The sequence below is a fragment of the Syngnathus scovelli genome, chromosome 9, assembly GCF_024217435.2.
Source record: "Syngnathus scovelli strain Florida chromosome 9, RoL_Ssco_1.2, whole genome shotgun sequence".
NCBI classification, from domain to species: Eukaryota; Metazoa; Chordata; class Actinopteri; order Syngnathiformes; family Syngnathidae; genus Syngnathus; species Syngnathus scovelli.
In genome coordinates, this window is record NC_090855.1 from 8013767 (window position 1) to 8031698 (window position 17932).

Consider the following 17932-nt stretch of genomic DNA (forward strand, 5'->3'; position numbering starts at 1 on the left):
GGACGTATGGGCCCACATTTATCATCGAGCTTAATAAGTTAGCGGATTGTTTTGGCAGACTTGCACTTCTACTTATTTATCTACTTTCACAAATCATGCTCATCTTGAGAACACATTTAATATGCTGTATCACAACCGCATGATAAAATAACATGAGAAAACCATCTTGGAATAGCATTATTTATCATTGGACAATGTTTCTTCAGAGACATATTGAAGATACAGAGGTCATTTTGACTCACTTCAGACATGAGATGTGATGTTTGCCGTGCCAATATGGCAGATTGCAAGTTCCCAAGTGGGTGTTTGAAATGATGCAAGAGCACGGCTTAACCAGAGTGAAATATTAATAAAACTTGACTTACTATGAGTAATTATAGCAATGTCTTTACTCAAACTTGACTTTCTCACACTTGTCGTAGAGTACATGTGTTCAATGAGCCCACACGTTTACGCTCTGAACAGCCAAGCCCACACTCCACTCAACCTCAAAACCACAAAGGGTTAAATATCATCAATCTTCTTTACCAATACTGTCTGGGCACAGACAGATCCACTAAAGAAACACTCTGTCTGCCACACAGTACAGTTATGCTCTGTTTGGAACAGTATTGACCTTTTTCAGTTTATGTTGTCAAAAGCCATAGTAAGTAGCAAATTAACAGATCTACATCAAACCACAACATTGACACCCACACAGTAAAGAGTTCCAACTGTATGTATGTAAAACACGGATCAGACTTTGTATGGTTGGTCAACAGAGAATAACTACTTCTGGAATGGAATGGGAAGTTGGGAGAGGGGTGAGGTACACAGTTGACACCGGGTTTGAATCTCAACTTGGGCCTCTCTGTGTGGCGTTTGCATGTTCTACATCGGCTTGTGTGGGGTTTCCCTATTCCCAAAACATGCTTAGTAGGTTAACAGATGACTCTAAATTGTCCTTGGGTGTGAATGTGAGTGTGAATAGTTGTGTGCCTGATTGAGTGGGGAGCAATTCAGGATGATCACCACCCCTTGTCCAAAGTCAGCTGGGATAGGCTCCAGCTCACCCGTGACACTAATGAGAACAAGCGGTATAGAAAATGGATGGAGAATGGATGGGTCAATGTGGACATGCAGTGTAAATTCACAATGGTATGATGTCATACCGCATGGCGAAAACACAAAGCAGAATTAACCTCAGTTAAGACTGATGTAAAACAAAAGTTAGTTTGCTTTCCGAAGATCATAATTTAACATATTTGTCATTGACTACATGTGCAACATGTAAATATCTATGCTCGACTTGGTAAGAATATATTGTGATGGAATGAAGCCATATCATGAGTGAAATCGAAACGTATAAAAACTCAATTACTTTAAGAAAATTTAGTCAAATCCCAAGGCCTTGTCTGGAAGCACCACTAATGACTAGTTTGCTGTCTTTACTATATAAGTCGTATAAAGTAGCACGTCATCTGAGCACCGGGTAGTCAGGTACTTCCCCCGCTTTTGTGTGTTTATGTTACCTGGGGAGATTTGTGGGATCTCCAGCTGTACTGGTGGCTGTGGAGGCTTGCCAGCAGCACATTCTCATCTGTGTCCACCTGGCCAAAGCGCAGAGTCTCATGGGTATCATTGCAGATGACATAGTGGCTGTAAACTAGTTCCTCAGCCTCTGGATTTCCATTCTGTGAATGAGCAATACAATGGTTAGAGGTGAGCGCTATAATCAATCATAGATTTTTAGGAGGGTGAGAGGAGGGAGAAAACTCTGAGGCATGTGATCATGAATTGTGCCCTGCTTGCGAGTGCATTCACTACATCAAGATAGCAGTGTCCTTACATAAAAATAAATAAATCTGATTTTGCCAGGTCAGCTGTGAGTCAGTAGGAAATTGTGGTGATTTCACTTGTGGGAGCAGGGTAGTAAAACAAATCACAGGCTGACAGTGAACCGGGATACTGCCTAGAATGAACCTGAGAGCCAGATATACATCTTGGTTTCTATACGTCAGAAATACTTGACTTTTACACATCCTATTTCCTTAAGTGCCATACAGCAATTGTTTTAGTAACTCAACCACTTAATAATCGTAGTTTATACTTAACCACTATGGCAAGTATGAGCTGTGAACAAGTCGGGTCACGTCTCGGCCTGAATGATTTGTGAAAAAAAAGTGAATTGGTGTTTTTCTGAGTGACTGATTTTGATTTATTTGTTAATGAACTGTAATGAATTGTACTGTACACTCAACGATAACTCATTTGTCCTATTTGCTGTTTCAGCAATACTATGATGATCATATTTAATTAATGAGCTCAGGACCATCTTGATATATTTTGAAGAGAGGATTAAAAAGAAGTTAACTTAAATCGAGGAGTTATTGTGATACTGCGTACCTAATCTCATCTAAACACACGTATAAAACCAAGATGTGTCATGCAGAGATGGATGCCTTTTACTCATAAATCATTTGATGGAATCAAATACACAGCTTATGGGCAAAAATACTATGTACAATTTATAATTTTATTTAAACCCCATTCAAAGCATTTCAGCTCTTGTGCGCACTCCTCCCAGCATGTAGTTCAGAGAGCTTATTTACTGCTGCCCCACGACTCCAAAAAATGACAGACTTTTAAATGGCGGAAGGGGTGGTGGTTATAAGAGGCTGGCAGTAAAAGCTTACAGTCTGACTGCCAAGCACGTTTAAGGTCCTGAGCCTATTGAAAACGGATGGGAAAGTTTAACCCACTGAAACAGGACTTGATGATGGATGTGAGGGATGGAGAAACTGGGAGGGAAACAGGGACAGAGAGCGAGAAAGAAAAAAAAGGACAGAGGGAGAGAGAGAGAGAGAGACAAAGATTGAGACAGGGAGAAAGGGATGGAGAGAGAGAACGAAAAAGAGGGTGGGGGGGGGGGGGGGGGAGTTGACCGAAATACAAATGGAACAGCTGCACTAGTTTCAAATCCACTTTCAGTTTTACAGTGGAACACTATATGTGCTCCATATCAAAGCTGACACTGCACGTTTACAAACTTTCTGGTGCCATCTTGCTAATCCTGTACTTTGATGCTATCATCTTTCCGGGCCAACCCACGAGACATGTTAGGCACGTCACAACACTTTCCTACCGTGCTTCCCATCACCTATTTTAAGTGTATAAATACCGTATAAGGAAAAATACATTTGAAAAGAAGAATCTGCCTTGTTAAATAGAGCAAGATGAAACGAGAACTTCTATCAGCTTCTGCATCAGGAATCAACGTATCAATTTCACCCATCAAGCCAGATACTGTTACTCGAGTATTCAGAGTCTATGCAAGTGGCACATACATGCATGCCTATAAAATGTCTGGAATACAAATTGTAAATAATGATACCCATTCAAAATAAGAACACATAAAAAGTGAAACTAGAGAGTGAAGCCTGTAAAATGGACATAAGGAAACAATTGTTAGATCTACACTTGTACACATTAAGAGTGGCCAACCAGATGAACATAAAGTCAGAAACTCTCCACTCCATTGCGAAGCCCTTTCTGTATTCCCCGCTGGCATTGCAAAAGTCACAGCTCACCTGTTTTCTGGTTTTGGTCATGTGACATTTGCAATGCAAGCCCAGGGGTACTTTGAGGCCAATTCCAGTTGACAGCAAAAGGTGGCAGAATGTCAAAATGTCAGACCCCTTAGATGAATGAAAATGGCTGAATTCATCTTCTTAATTTCATTTTCCTGTACACGAACAAAATATTCAACAGAAAACCGTGTTTGGACTAGTGGGAGCACATAGAATATAATATGCAAAGATAATTTTTGACTCAACTTCCCTTTTAAAGGTGACAGTCTTGTCATGCTGCATTTGGTGGATGTCACAAAAAAGGATCCGGTTTTGTTCTTGTAAGAACACATGCACTCAAGATTGAGCTATAAATGATTGATCATGATCTACGATGACGTGAGCTATCTGCTATATGGAAAAATGGATACATAACTACTAAATAGCGGTTTTGATCTAAATGACATTTGGTCTACATACATTGCAAAGGTATTTGAAAAGTTATTTTATAGTTGTACATTATTAATATCAATAACTTATCACCAATTCAATCTGGCTTCATGTCTAAAAGTTGTGTATACTGCTGTACTCAAATTCACAAAAAGATAAATTCTCTGCTATTGATAATGGAGGTCTTACCGGTGCTATCGTTAGTGATCTGACCAAAAAATTTGAATTTGTTGTTTGCGATTTGTTTTACAACAAACCTTATTCTATTGGCCTTTCTTCAGCGCTCATCTTCATTACTGAAAAATCAGATTTCTTTTACGTACCCCAGAGCTTAACAGTCTGAGACTTAACTCTCTTCATGTACTAGCTATATCAGAATTACCTAACATTGGTACGTATTTAGTGAGGACACATGTTTGTGTACTTTTTTCATGTGAACAAACCTTTTGGCTGTATTTTACTGTCCTTTTTTCCCGACTCAGTTCTTTTTGGTTTCAATTTTGTTTTTTTTAATTGTATGATGGGATCCCCTCTGAAACAAAATGATTTATCTCCAGGGGTTTATCCTAATAAAAATGTACATCTGCAAGCCGCACTGAAGCGGCCGAGAAGAACCTCTGATCTCAATATTCTTCTATAGATGACTCGCACCCATACATCTGCGACTACCGGGGAAGCTATCTTTTGGCATGTTGTTTCAATTTGCAGAGGAAGAAACACTATGTGCAGTGCTTGTGTTCGTGTATGCAACAGACCAAAGAGAACAGAGCTTGCATATACAAGGCCCGTGAAGACTTTGTGAGAAAATACATAGTGTCAAGCTTTTGTGTGGCTCCCAAAGCCACTTCCCTGAGGTTTAGGGGCTCAGAGAGGAGTAAAGATGGGGATGGAGAAAATGAGGCATGAGGCTAAAATGTAATAAAGAAAGCTGAGTTCAAGGATACGAACTCAAAAAGAAGCATCTGATAAATATATTAACAGCATACTTTAAAACAACACAAACACACAAGTCTACTCTGAATGTAACCATAATCCTTACTTGTTATGAGACTGGCTTAATCATACACAAATGTTTGATTGATGGACAGAGCACCAAGGAGATTGAAATACCCAGGTGAGGATTATTAATATTGAGAATCCATTTGTATTATATACTTCTGACAGCAGAAATATTATTGATGTTATGATGGATACAACAGAAACGGTTGTCATAGCAACAACAGTGTGTACAGTTATTTACTATACATATACGTACATTACAAGCATGTAAGAAAGCAGCAGCTTTATGTGTGTTTATTACTGTACATCTGGAAATGTTACAGTCGTTCTGGTTCTGGGTCTGTGGTAGGACCATACATGGACTAATAGCATTAACTTGTGTGGTAGTTGAGGATTCTTCTATATGGTTCAATGATGACCCTTAAGGCCACATCACAACAGACATTCCTGACAGCCTTGAAACCAGGAACCATGTGAATCGCAATATGTTTACAAGTGAGAATACAGTCTTCTGTTGTGGCAGGACAAAGGCTGTTTAAATGTCCAAGTAAGCAGGTTTTCAATTTGGATCACGTTTTATGATGTATGAACCATGTGCGTATGTGAGAGCATGTGTGTACGTCTAAGCTTCAGTCACAATTAAATTAAACACACATTTAAAGCTGCGTCCTTTCCCAGTGCTCTACCATTTTCAAAAAGATCTGTGTTTTGTGATTGACCTCTCTCTACCCTTGTCTCCAAAACGACCATACCCACGTACAGCACATTTACCTCATTATGGTGTTTCCCCCTTGTGTTAAGCAAAGTAGCTAAGTAGTTACGTAGAAGTTCCAAGGTTGCTGCTGTTTAGTCCAATCAAAACAATACATAAACTCAACAACTCCCCTAGTGAATTTCAGAATATCCCTGTGGAATATGACATGACCAAGTGGTCATGCTTGGCAAAGTTGGGTAAAGACATCAACATGCCTAAAACACTACTTCAGTGCTGCACCACGCGTTTCCATCAGTGTGCTTATTCACACAAGCATTATTTACGGCTAAATTACTGGATAGAAATTGGGAATGAGCATTAGTCTGCACCAATAAAATAATGAAACCAATGCTCAAATATAATCAATCATCCAAAAGACCAAATTAGAACTTTGATGATGGAGTAAAAATAAAATCTCAGCTGAATGATTGATTTAGGACTAACTTGTATTTGATAGATTTTATTTTCCACAGGTAAAGACCACAGCTGTTTTTCTATATAAAACCCTCAAACAGCTATTATTTCTCACAAGTAAAACCATGAGGATACTTCACGTCTCCAGAGGCTAGTATAATGAGTCAGCACAGCTGAGCAGAGCCATGCAAAGCCAGAGCGTCCCTAGTGTGTGAGCATGTATGTGTGGTAGAGAAGTGGGTGGAGGACCTGGGCCAGATGAAGTCTTGGCAGGTGTCATCACTCAAATATTACACTATTTTTTTGGGCATTACATCAAACACTGTGCAGTGCTGGCTACCAGAGGCAGTGGTGAGTGTTGAGAAAGGAGGGAAGATGAGGACCAGCGTGCTTAAGTCCTACAACGATATGTTGCAGTCGTCTTTGTCAAGATTTACAACGAACTAAAAATGCGGCCCCATTCTGCACATTATACCTGTGTGTATATACCAAAGTATAAAATTCAAACTATTCTTGTAAAGTGCTCTATTTTGCTATAGGTTTTCATTCTGCATTTTTTTTAGCCAATATTTTTCTGCATATTCTATATCAGAGCATACACAGTATTTTCTTGGGACTTCGCTGACAGACAAAAGTGAGAAGAAGCTCAAGTTGTTTTATTTGTCTCAATTAAGTCAACTATGTGAACGTCAAGTCATGTAAGTTATGTAAGTGTAACAAATTCTTTGTCTGCACTAATTGCAGTGTCCATCTCCTAAAATCTTTGTATCCACATTGGGGTTGAGACAGAGCAAAAAGCACAAAATTGCCACAATTTCCCAACAAACAAACAAACAAACAAACAAACAAACAAACAAACAAACAAACAAACAAACAAACAAACAAACAAACAAACAAACAAACAAACAAACAAACAAACAAACAAACAAACAAACAAAGTTTTTGATATGTTGACATAAAATAACTAAAAATGTAAGAGCTGTTTTTATATGTCATTCTTTCCTATGCTTGTTTGTATTACTCAAGAGAAAGAATAGTTAACAGGCATCATCTACTTTTATTTATTTATTTATTTTCATTTTTTTTTAAACTGAGAGTCCACGTTTTGTCCAGATGCAAACTATCCGTTGGCACAATTTTTGTGAGTACTAACAGTCTTTCCTAATTCTGTAAATACTACGGGCAGTTAAAGTTTTTCATTTGCAAAATCGGCCGCATAATTGATTGCTCACGCAAAGAGATGTGGAAGCTGATCTATTAACCAGGTGTGCCCAGGTTGCTTCTGCCAAATGGGCAATATTGCTGCACAGTTCATTTTACATTTTCCATTCTGGGAGGAGTGAATGCACATACTGCAAATTTAGCATGTGCAATGTGATTTATCACACCAGAGACAAATACAAACGGCAAAGACTGATTTTGTATCATTATAACCCATCTGAGAGGCAGGAACAAACTTGCAAGTACTATGACGGGTTAAGATATTTCCATCTTTGAAATGTCAAGACACAAAACTTATTGCAATGCATAACCTATTGAGCACTGCAATTTTGGAACTTCTGAATGATCAAAGCTTGGACTTGTGACCTGGAACCAGTCACAAGAAGGAATCATTCCATATCAATGATGACAAAACCCCTCTCAACTCCACATTGCCGTGCATCTAGGTCATTCGATTTGAGTGCACCATGTGGTGCTGGCCTCTCAGAGAGCAGATTTTTGGCAGTGCTCAAAAAACATGAACCATGCATTTGTGGTTGAATATACACAGTGTTGTCAGTTTTACCTGTTGCCAGCTTTTCAGGGCAGTGTCCAATGTGTGGATGGCATACTGACTGACTGTGGCAAACATAGGTTCCATAAAGATGTTTGCATCCCACACACTGGTTTGGGGTAAACATGAGGCCGTAGCCTGGCCCTGAAACGGAAATGTAAATCAGATCTCTTGAGCAACAGACTACAATCAATGTTTTACGATACAATTTGTTACAACTACATCACACTTGCTTAGTCAATTTAATCTTGTTTTGGAATTCTAGACCACTGCACATTGCAAGGAAATATTATGTTAAAGTATTGGTCCTCATCATATTGAATAGTTATAGTGTAAATTACCTGTATCACACAGGGCTGCAGAACGTGCAGGTGTGTTAAATTCCTATACTCTAGCAGCTTGCAGTCTAGCTGCGTGGAAAAGTTGAACTCCTGACAACGCCTGGGTCCACTGGTCCACTGACGCAAGAAGATCTGTGGCTCACAAGTACCGATGACCATAAACTCTTGTTTCTGAGGTATCTTCCTGTCTGGCAGGAAGGGTCGAAGTTTTTGAGATGGAACTGTGAAAAGAGGGAAAATTCAAAATGTATGTAATTTGATTCAAACTTTGCATCTTGACTTATTTTAGTATGGATCTGTTTTCTGTATCCTAACCTGTTCCCAGTTGTTCTAGATGGTGGCAGAGGTGAACTTGCATCTGTGCTAGCTGGAGTGACACACCCAGGGAGGGGACAAACCAAGGTGCAAAGCAGGAGTCCACACGGGTGCATGCTGCCAGGGCCATGGGAGATACCAGCTGATCACATGGTAGTTGGGATCCAGACTCACTATCTGAACTGAAGGCGATGAGAAGCAGACAACAATTCATATGCACTGCTTGTCCCCAAGTACACAGACAGAAACACACATAGTACTTGTACAAAATGATCTCATAATGACCTGAGAGAAACACACTCACTAGACCTGAGGCAAGTTAGAGAACATGCAGGTGAGAAAGCAACCTTAAAACTCATTCACTGGCAGCCATTTTAGAGCATTTTCAAGACTCACAGAAAATAGCCTCTCTCCTTTCACCAGGCATACAGTTTGATTCTTCTTTTTTGTTCTTGTTTTATAATCAGCAGTAGAAAAAGTATCTAAATTGGGGCACCACAATGTCACCTTTTGGTTGATGTGCATCAGCAAAACTGTTCCTAAGTTTGAAATGTATACCACCTGACCCCATTGAAAAAATGAATGAATTTAAAGCAGCTGTCTGCACCAGGACTGGACTATTAGCTGCACCAACAGGCCAGTAGAAAGGAGGTCCCAGTGTAGCGGCGCAGCGAGAAACTGCAAACAGCGATTAGAGATCCCACGAGACAGAACAAGGGCCAGGGCCCAATGCAGCTCCCGGTTCAAAGGCCTACCTCTGTGGACAATCAAAATACTCAAACTAAAATGATAAAAACAATATTCCTTAAAAATGAAAACCTTAAACGAACAAAACATGAATAAAATAGCCATGATGATAAGTTAATATACACAAATAAATAATGGCGACGAAATGCAAGTAAAAAATAGGAAAACCTTTTTTCTCTTTTTCTAAATCATTGCTGTGCAGTAATATTGTAAAAACAATGGTCATAGCATGTCACACTTTAAAAGAGTTAAGCATCTTATGTTGATGAATTGTAATGTAATTTGTATGTTGAAGTCTTTGCTTGCTGTTTTTTTTTTCTGGAAACTCAAGTACAGATGAAAGGAGTGAGTTAGGAGAGTAGAATCGTTTGTGATCGAAAAAGACAAATAATTTAAACAAAGGACATCTCGTGTTTGGAGTATGATTATAATGAATGTCAGATGTATATTTAGTTTTACACTCTTTCTGGCAAGTCCTTTTTTCCCGGTTTCTTCTCTTACATGTTTTTGTGGTCCTTCCCTTTCTACTCATCTAGCCCACTAAGCCACACAGAATGTGGGCTTGGCAAATTCTATTCCACTTAAAGTTCCCTAAATCTCAGGAGGAAACAGGAGAAAGGAAATAAGTGAATTAAGATGGGAAGAAACTGAAAGGAAAATGCATAAGAGCCCATAAGAAGTCAGAAGGTGTTTGCTGACATATTGGAGAAGAGAAGCAGTGGTAGTAAGACTGGAAGACCAAACACATTCTTTTTGAGGTGTTACAAGTTGACCCAACCCTTCTGGCAACTTGTGAGCCAAACCAAAGGGGGCTTTTACTCCTCATGCTTCCCGTGAGCTTTCCCTCGATTAGATACACTCAAGGTAAGCAGGAAGGAATCCGGATGGGGCCTGACAGGCACTTGGTGTGCTGGGAAATCTCATTAGGCCGATCTGAACGCCTTCCAAACCCACTCCCAGCTCCTGCTCACCATATGTGGGATAAGGGACATTGCTCACTCTTGCGCTTAGTCGCACTTTCATTAGTTTCCTTCGCACCCGTTGTGGATGTAAATGTAAACAGTATAGTAAAAATAGCTCAAATATCTTAACAAAAATTGGTGTACAGAGAGGTAAGACAGAACGACTAGATTCATATCAAAAGTGGGGACGCCGTGTCACGACCCCAACAGCTACTTACAATTGGAAAAACAACACCTTACATCTTTCTGGGAAGAGTTTGTAAAACAGGAATATATCTGTGGGAATTTTTGTCCGTTCATCGAGCTGAGCTTTTGTGAGGTCAGAGGTCACCTATGTTGGATGAGAGGACCTGGCTCACAACTTCGATTCTAATTCATCACAAATGTGTTTGGGATGAAAGCCACCACCTTTTTTTGAATGTATCTTATTATGTGTCGGGGCACATCCATGCTGGAACAAAGGGGCCTCTTCAAGCTTCCGCAAAGTGAGAGTCAGAATTTAGAAAATGTCTGGGAATGCTGCAGTGTTACAGTGCAGTGGGAACATAAATTTCCACCAAGCTGCACTGAACTGTTCAGTTCAGTTCGCCACTGTACAGTTTGGATCAGGAAAAAAAAAATTCTTCCCTTTTTTTGCTTAGTAGAAACAAGGCTGTGTGAAGTGGTCTTGCTTAGCTTCTAATTGATGAGATGGACATACAGTATATACAACAGTAAGATGAACACTTGTTTACCTCTGCTCATCTCCTCCCTCGCTGTTATTATTGAGGACGATCCTCCACACGTCTGAGGCCACCAGTTCCTTCTGTTGATCCGTGAAGCTGAGGCTGGGAAGCTGCAGCTGGCAAGGGCGGCTCTCTGACAGGCTGAAGTCCCGATACGGAACAAAGGCCTGCTGGAGCTCATCCCAGTACTCTAGGCTGCATGGTACCTAGAAAAAAAGTGACAAAATTACATCATATTTATTTATTAGGTTTATTAATTCCATGACCACATTCTGTCCATCGATTGGCCTACAGAGAATTGTCACATTTCATAATGACCAACAAAAATGGACTACTTCTACACCACCATGCCATGATTAGATGTACGCTCTTAACCTTAACCCTAATTCCTCCAACACATGCCATACAAAACAGCGGTGAACCCAACTGAACAACTGTACTGCTTGTTGTAGAGACAAATTTAGCTGCTTTCTCAAACGCACTTACAGTAATGTGTGCTCCTGACATTCTAATGCTTTCTGTAGTAGTTGGTCTCTAATGTGCCAGTACTTATTTTTCTGTTTTACCCATTTCACCACTCCTGTTCAGAAAACTGCATGATTTCAACTTGTGGATCAAAACCCAACAAGCCCACGAATACAATCATGACTGACAAAAAATAGCATCACCGCAATGATTTATCATTGCACAAACAATACTTTTCAGTGTATCCCTGTACAATTTAAGGTACTTTTGTTGTCAACTGAGCAAACCAGAGTTTGACACATAGCCATTCTCTTATGGTAATTGGCACAATGATATGCTTTTCATTTATCTAAAAAAACAAGTTCATTTCTCATCAAGTCAACAAAATATTTTCACCACAGAACACCAAGAAAGCATGAGATGACAAGTCACATCCATAACAAAAATTGCATGACCGCAGCATAATTTAACTGCAGGCTAAAAGGCACCATTTACATTTAGGTCCTGGGGCTCTCTTTCATACTGAATAACAATCAGGTTATGTGAGCATTTTCACAATTTGATACGTAGCTGGCAGGGCTTTATTCATTTCAGTTACAGTGAGCCAACATTAGCATGCATGTGGTGGGTGGGTGCTCCTGTGTGAACAAAACCAAGTTCTCCGGTTTCACTGACCACCTGCAGAACCCTGCTACTGATGAATCAGTAGTGGCAGGGAGCTCTCAGCAGCCCACCTGATAAATGCCAGACACCAAGGCATGAAGCTGTACGTGGAGTGCATTGGTCTGTCTAAATCAAATTGTTTACTAAAGCTATGGTGCTCCCAGGACAATTTGGAACTGTCAAGAGGGCCAGTGTGCACATGTATAGTGGGAACCCCCTGAAATTTGTATGCGGGGGTCTCAACCTTGGTCAGATGAGGTAACCATAGTTTACATTGTGTATGAATTGCCACATAGGGCTTCCTGGAATCAACTTTTCATAATTGCAGCCGACAGACTTGTGCACCCGCAACCTTAACACTCGCCACTGGTGCGGAAACTTACAGTCTCTAGAGAGAATTCGCAGGACATATTTTTTTTCCCCACTTGTTTTATTGCAAACACACAATAGCTGATACGACAAAGTTTATGTACTAATAGGATAGAGTGTTGTATTTCTATCATACTCCTCTTAACATGGGATAGTGCTGCACTTTTTGCCTGGGCTGATTTTAGAGCTGCACAATTAACCAAATTCAAATTTACATTGAAATGTAGTAGTGTACAATTTTAACATTGCAAAACCTACAATTTAAAAAACAACAAAAACAAAAAATGCTTAATTTTAGTCAGCCGGTAAGGCTTCTTTTTTATATGTATGTATGTATGTATGTATGTATAGTTTCTCTATTTATTCATATATAGTCCACCTCATATTCTGGCAGTGCGTGATGTACAAACTCGATTTAAGTCAGATGGAAAACAAATCTCTTTCAATATTTAAAAAAAAAAAAAAATGTAGGAGTTTTTTTTTTTTTTTTACCATCATGGACTTGAGGTGGAAAATGCAGCTTTGTTTACATCACCTGGCTGCTTTCAAGAAACGACAATAAATGAGACTATGAAAGACAATATGGTTGTATACTGTATTTGTATATACAGGTGTTCTTTTGAAGTAGAAGTAAATACAGTCAGTCGTGTTAGTTTCACTGTGATTGTATGTGTATATCTTATCTGATGAACATAATGTAACTATAGATACGTCACACACTCTGCTGGAAAACTTTAAGGACTTGATGATGAGAGACTGCCAGGTAACCCTTTTTCTTGAGTTAACGTTCCATATTGAAAACTGTTTAAATGCCAAGGAAATGTACATGTTGAGGGCAAGTACAGTAAATATTCAAAACTATTTATAAATATCTTTACATCTAGAGCGGGCTGGTTGATCTGACTTCCATCACTGTCAAGTACTTCAGTTTCTGCCAAACCTCAAACTATTATTTTGCATGGAGTTACTTGCCTTGGACTGATTGACACATTACAGTTCCTCTGAAGGATAATTAAAGACAGGCGACCTAAAGCAAACACACAGCATGAAGAAATGATTTCAATTTCCACAATGAACCCAGGTGTGATCTCTGAATCAAAGTTCAAGTATGCCTGTGCAACTGAAGACTCCCTGAGCTTGCTCTGAGGCTCTGACTGCTAACGTACCCTGCCCTGTTTTCCATGACTTTTATTAAAAAGATCAACACTGATGAGGTAGTTCTGTGACTGTTGTCTATACATGTAGAAAAAAAAATCCACAGCACTGTACGTCTGGTCAGCCAGCAGAAAAATTGAATTGACATCAGTTTGAGCAAATGTTTACTCAGGAGATGCAATGTTTTTATTTTATGAAAATGACTCCCGCTATGCTGTCTCATGTGGGCTAATTTATGTTAACATTAATCACTGTGGCAAATCAGGGATAAGATGGAATGCCAAAGTTGTTAAGTGGGACTGACGTTTTTGGTGGATGAGGTGTAAAAACTCAAAATTCAATTAAACACATGAACCGTATTTTCCTTTTATAGTGCATTAACTGTGACTAATACAAGTCCACTTGAGTGCTGTCCTGTTAAAACAATAGTTATCTTGGCTGAAATCCATTTACGTGCTTATTGGTTCAACGTCACACTTAAGCTTAACAGCTCAGTGACTTCCATCCATCCATTTTCTGTACCGCTTGACCCCACGGGGGTCGCGGGCATGCTGGAGCCTATCCCAGCAGTCATCGGGCAGCAGGCGGGGGACACCCTGATCTGGTTGAGCTCAGTGACTTTCCTTAGGTTTTTTTATTAATTGGAGTCTGACTGCTCCATCCAACTCACAGTTCTGAGCGGCTCACAGCAAAGCACAGTGTCCCCTTCATTGTGGAAATAGCAGCGACACCATTTGGGCGTAGGATTTTTGTTAATCCATTCCAGCTCCAGAACCAGTCACAAAGTTATTCACCGGGCCCTTTGTTGATTTACACTCACATTCGCGTTTGTCATACCAACTCCCTTCATCCTTCAACTTCCCCTCATCTTTGTGTGAACATTTTGTAAGCAGTGATTGAGGAAAAGTAGTAATTTGGAATTCCCACTGGACAACACTGGGACTAGTGAGAAACCGCAACTATTTAAATGCAGGGTAACTTGATTTTATAAATACGATATGCTCTGGGGACAGAACTACAGCCACTCAACCGCTGCCTTTATCTATTTGGCAAAGTATAGACAGGGAGCACATGAGCAGCAGATAGGATGTGTGGCAGTTACAGGAAGAGAATGAAAGAAGAATGACAATATGGATCGCATTTTGTCCACTTGCAATCACTTCTTAAGAGCTATTTTCAGAAAAACCTTACATGACAGGTAGGAGAAGGAGAGGAATTACAAGACAGCTCTCTTTGCTCCCTATTTCTTTTTCTTTTCCTACGCCTCTCACTTTACATTTCTCAAAATCTATCAGCCTCCATCTCTGTGTGGCTCCGTGGTAATTCTAGAGGCCTGAGAAATAATGACTGCCTTAGTTTCCCCCCCTCACTCTGTAGTGTCTAGATGCAAAGTGAGTTAAATTCTTTTTGGAAAAGAAACCGAATCATTTGTGTTTTTTATGGCTGCATTTCCGTCCTTTGACTCTTTTGTATTGTTTTTTCTGGTCTTGGGAGGAAGTGAAATAATTAAAACATGTGCACTTCTGCATAAAGTAAAGCTAGCTGCTTGTTGGCCAGAGGCTTGAATCTATTACATCTGGGATCACAATGACTTCTGGCTGATGACTGAGGGGTCCAGTTCAAATAACCCTCTTGAACCTGAGCCCTGCGCTCGCACACAACTGACAGACTGATGTGAGTATTTGGACACAAGTTTTAAGCTAGTTTGGCTGTGTAACGCCATAAGCAGTGGAGCCAATAAATTATCATTACTTCCCAATCATATTTTTCAAAAGGTCATGCATTTTTCAAACGGGGGTAACATGCGTCAAAGCTATTGCTTCGTGGCCTCTTGAATAATGTTTATTGTCCAATATACCTGCAGTGTATAGCCTTTGAGTTTTCGGTAACTTTCCTGCCATCCAGCATTGACAAATATACATCTATGACTTTCTCATGGCTTATTACACAGTGGGCTCCGTCGTATCCAGCATGGATTCCGTAGAGATAAATTATCTCACCATTTCACATTACCCAAAGGTGATTTCAGTAATAGAGGGGGGCTGAGAACCTGCTCCTTTCAACACTTGAATGAAACACTCATCATTTGTTTAACAGACTTATTTTAGGCCAGAAACATGCCAGATGACAGAGGGATTAGAAGATGTGGAAAACACATGTTCATCAACCACAGGTTGCATTCTGCATTTTTGCCGTCCAACTCATTTTTACACATGAGTAGTCTCATGCATGTTAATGATGTCATCAATGTGCTATTGGCAGTCTATGGACTAATTGTCTTCATTAAGGGCTGAAAGTTTATTATTCATGACCGTTTTTTATGTTTTGATGCAAATTCTGAGATATGCAGTAACATGTTTCTCTAACAAGACAGATGATGGACAGGAAATAAAGGTCTTGACATTGGTGTAAATTAAGTTACACACAAATTTGAATTTATTTTTGCCCAAATAAAAGTGCACTAATTTAAGATTATGCAAAATGTTTTAACTTGTCATGGCCAAGTCTGTGTCTCCCAACTGCCTGTTAATGATTATGATGATCGCAGCAAGTACAATTAGATCTGTACACATCTAAAAAAGAAAGTATTTGATTTACATAAATCAGGAATGCCACGCACATGCCAGGATCATCAGCCCAAACATTGTGTACAAGTAACTCAGAAATCAACAAGGTTTGTCATAAACTGAACGCTGCTGAAACAAGTGTCAACATAAGTTAGGTAGATACTTTATCTATGCCAAGGAAAACTTTGAAGCAAGGCTATTGTCCAGGAAAAACAGACAGGCCCAACCTCGTCAGTCACATTTGCAGCATAACATACGGACAAAGGACAGACATTGCCTTGTAGCACGTCATTGACTTGTTTGACCGGTACCGACTAGTGATTGGAACTTTCTTATGTGGGACAAATTACTGGAAAATTCAACTGATATGTGGCTTTGGCGATTAATATTGAAAAAGTATGACTACTTCTGGATTTTTCAGCAGATCATTGTTGTGGTTGGAGCTCAAACATATTGTACCTGTATATCCAAAGTCATTGTAGTTCAATGTCTTCCAAAAGCACATATTATTGAATGGTCACTGTTTTAGCCAAAATGTTGAAAGACACTCATAGAAAATACTGAAACTGCATCCACAGAGGAAAAGAAAGGGGATCTAAAAGCAAGACTTAAACCATTTGTGGAAGATAAGATGGAGGGTTTTCCCTTCATGGAAGATAATGAAACAAGGAAACACAACCACCCGATTCCCACAGCAAGCATCAATTTCGTTACGAATCAAAAACACTCATTGAACTAATAAAAGCTCTTCTTTGGTTCACAAAAGAACAATGCAAAAATGATCATTTATTTCATTTTGAATTTACATTTGGCCCAGGACCTAAACATCACAAGTGTGCAATAACTGAACTCAACTTTATTTATAGATAACACTGAATTTTAGCATTGGGGTAAGTCTTAAGTATTAAAATTAACACACTAATGATTGTGATTGTCGTTCATTGTGGTTTACAACTGCACGGCATCAGAGTGAGAAGTGTTTCTAAATTTTAATCACCTTCAGGTTACTAAATCAGGTAACCCAAATATTAGCATTATCCTTCAAATGATAATTTATCTCCTCCTTTTGGCTTAGTCTCAATTCTGAAGTTCCCCCAATCATCTTTGCCATCTATTTCAATCAAGCATTCACTCTCTAGCTTAATCGCTCTCTGCCTCCTTCAACTGTAACAGTATATGAGGCCAATCAGCTCAAGTCTATGAGCTTTGCTCATTCCAGATTTTACAGCTGTGGGCCCAGCTTGCACAGAATCTCAGGCCCGCAAGATACTGTGCAGTACTTCTGAATCCAACTAGGATGAGACCATGGCGAAAAAGTAAAATAAATGTGTGTAAACTACAATGTGTTTCGAATGTACTTCAATTCTTTCGCGTGGTGATTTGTGGTGGGTGGATGAGACAGAAATTTCTTTCTCGCTCATGTCAACACTTTTGTTGATTGTCGCCACATCAAATCTTGAATCATAGCAAAACTGATGGCCGAGACTGGGCAACTTGTGAAATCTTGGGGAAGAACTTATGCTGGTACATTCATAGAGTAACATTTAGTCTCGACAAAACTATGATATGGTGTAAAATTGAAATAGCAGTATGTTTGTACATTAGACACAAAGGAGACAATAAGAAGAGTGATTCAACAAAGAGGAACATGCCATTCAAATAATTATGCTGGAACGGTACTAAA

General features: G+C 39.5%; 1 protein-coding gene across 3 annotated transcripts in view; it reads right to left on the minus strand.

The window, feature by feature from the left end:
• LOC125974911 (intermembrane lipid transfer protein VPS13B) overlaps window positions 1-17932 on the minus strand; it is a 212407-nt gene that overhangs the window by 29628 nt on the left and 164847 nt on the right. For all 3 annotated transcript variants that reach the window (XM_049729841.2, XM_049729843.2, XM_049729842.2), the window contains 5 exons: window positions 11039-11235; window positions 8596-8777; window positions 8281-8501; window positions 7952-8083; window positions 1512-1673 (listed from right to left, as the gene is read on the minus strand). In XM_049729841.2, coding sequence (XP_049585798.1) covers window positions 1512-1673; window positions 7952-8083; window positions 8281-8501; window positions 8596-8777; window positions 11039-11235 — 894 coding nt within the window. The remainder of the gene's footprint in view (window positions 1-1511; window positions 1674-7951; window positions 8084-8280; window positions 8502-8595; window positions 8778-11038; window positions 11236-17932) is intronic.